This window comes from Notothenia coriiceps, unplaced genomic scaffold (genome assembly GCF_000735185.1).
Source record: "Notothenia coriiceps isolate Sejong01 unplaced genomic scaffold, NC01 NC01_scaffold00000339, whole genome shotgun sequence".
NCBI lineage: Eukaryota > Metazoa > Chordata > Actinopteri > Perciformes > Nototheniidae > Notothenia > Notothenia coriiceps.
Genome location: NW_011333040.1, coordinates 23,863,186 through 23,864,858, shown reverse-complemented (window position 1 = coordinate 23,864,858; position 1,673 = coordinate 23,863,186). Strand labels below are relative to the sequence as shown.

General features: G+C 38.8%; 1 protein-coding gene across 1 annotated transcript in view; it reads right to left on the bottom strand.

The window, feature by feature from the left end:
- Positions 1–651: 651 nt before the first annotated feature.
- The window catches only part of LOC104952656 (glutamate receptor-interacting protein 2-like), a 43,209-nt gene continuing 42,187 nt past the window's right edge, over positions 652–1,673 (bottom strand). Inside the window, exon 4 of the mRNA XM_010779515.1 lies at positions 652–857. Coding sequence (XP_010777817.1) covers positions 652–857 — 206 coding nt within the window. The remainder of the gene's footprint in view (positions 858–1,673) is intronic.

Here is a 1,673-nt window from a genome sequence, read left to right as displayed (position 1 = left end):
AATTGAAATGCTTGATGTGAACGAGCATTTTGGTTAAAGTTGCGCATGCGCTATGAGCGCACATACGGGTACTTCTCAGGCATGCCGGGTAATCTGTGACGTTTCGCTCTCTCAAAAGTTGGGCCATTTTATCATCATGCGCCAAAGAGCAACTCTCATAGGAATGAATGAAGCCCCGCCTCCCACGCTGTATCCAGTTCTTATTATACATCCATGAATACAAATTTTGGATGTTTTGGGATGTTTCCTTGCTATATGATAGAAACTATAAGGGTCTGCAATTTGTTATGTCCTCTTGAGCATTTTTAAGAGCCACTGCCACCACGGTTGACATGCGACAAATGTTCCCGTTCCAATTCAGCAGTCCTAAAGATTTTTTTTTAAATTTGTTTTGCAGTGTAAGGCAATTTTGAACTTTAACCATCTTTTTTTTAAATCTGGGGCGGCAGTTTCTCAGTCTCTAGGGATTTAGCTTTGGAACCGAATGGGAACTTGTTCGAGTCCCGCAAGGACCAACATTTGCTCTGACACCTCTGTCTTTTCTGTCTGTCGGTGAGTTTCCTCTTGTGGGATTTATCTAGTGATGTAGGGCAGATGGAGACACTGTTTGGGCTTCCTTCCCCCTGTGGGATTAATACATTTGCTCTTCCTCTACAGCTTACCCTGGCTGCCATATCCAGCGTCCATCCCTGAGCCGTCCCATGACTCCATGGCAGAGTCCACGCTGGGTATGGTTGTGGAGTAAAGCTCTGAGAGCTTATTGGTCTGTTGGCTGTCCGTCAAATCATCCTCCTCAGTGTCACTGATCTCGTTTTCCGTTGTGTCCTCTGCCTCTGCTGCCTTCCTATCCTCTGTATCTTTGAGAGAAAAGAACGGGATAAAGTTGATCCAATAAATGATCATCAAACAACAAAGACAATGTTGATTGCAAGTCAGAAGCTAATGTTGATACGATATATAAAACTGTTCACATTGTGTAAAAACTCAAACATTTATTAATTCCCGAAACACTGAGTTCAATTAAGACCTTCTAATAGTATAAAAAGCTCTTAATGGTTCTGCAACCTCTTATATCATCACTTCTCCTTTGTTTGATGACTGATGCACTAAGGTTCTCAACAGCACGCTTTTTTATTATTCCAAAAGTTCCCCAAAATAATTATTAATATTTATTTGTAATTAGTTTATTATGCATATAAATAAATATAAATATATATATTTTTTTTTTTTTGTATATTTATATTAATTAATAAATATGTATTTATCATTTACTTAATATTTATGATTTTTAAATTGTGTCTTTAAAGGGCCGGGACTCGATTAAAAAAATTAATCTAATTAATTACAGGCTTTGTAATTAATTAATCGAAATTAATCGCATTTTTAATCACATATAAATATTTGACCTGAGAACAGTGAGAAGCAATTTTTTTCACATGGATTTTAGTATACCATTGAATAATGACTGAATACATAAGCTTAAGCANCATGTGCACTCCGCTCTGCATCTGCCAAACAGCTCTCTGCACCCGCACTGCGAGGGGGACCCAAGTTCCTATCAGCAAAAACACGTGAGTTTGCTATCCTGGCTCCAAATGGTGGAATGAGCTCCCCATTGAAATCAGGACAGCAGATAGCTTGCACATCTTCCGGCGCAGACTGAAAACTCATCT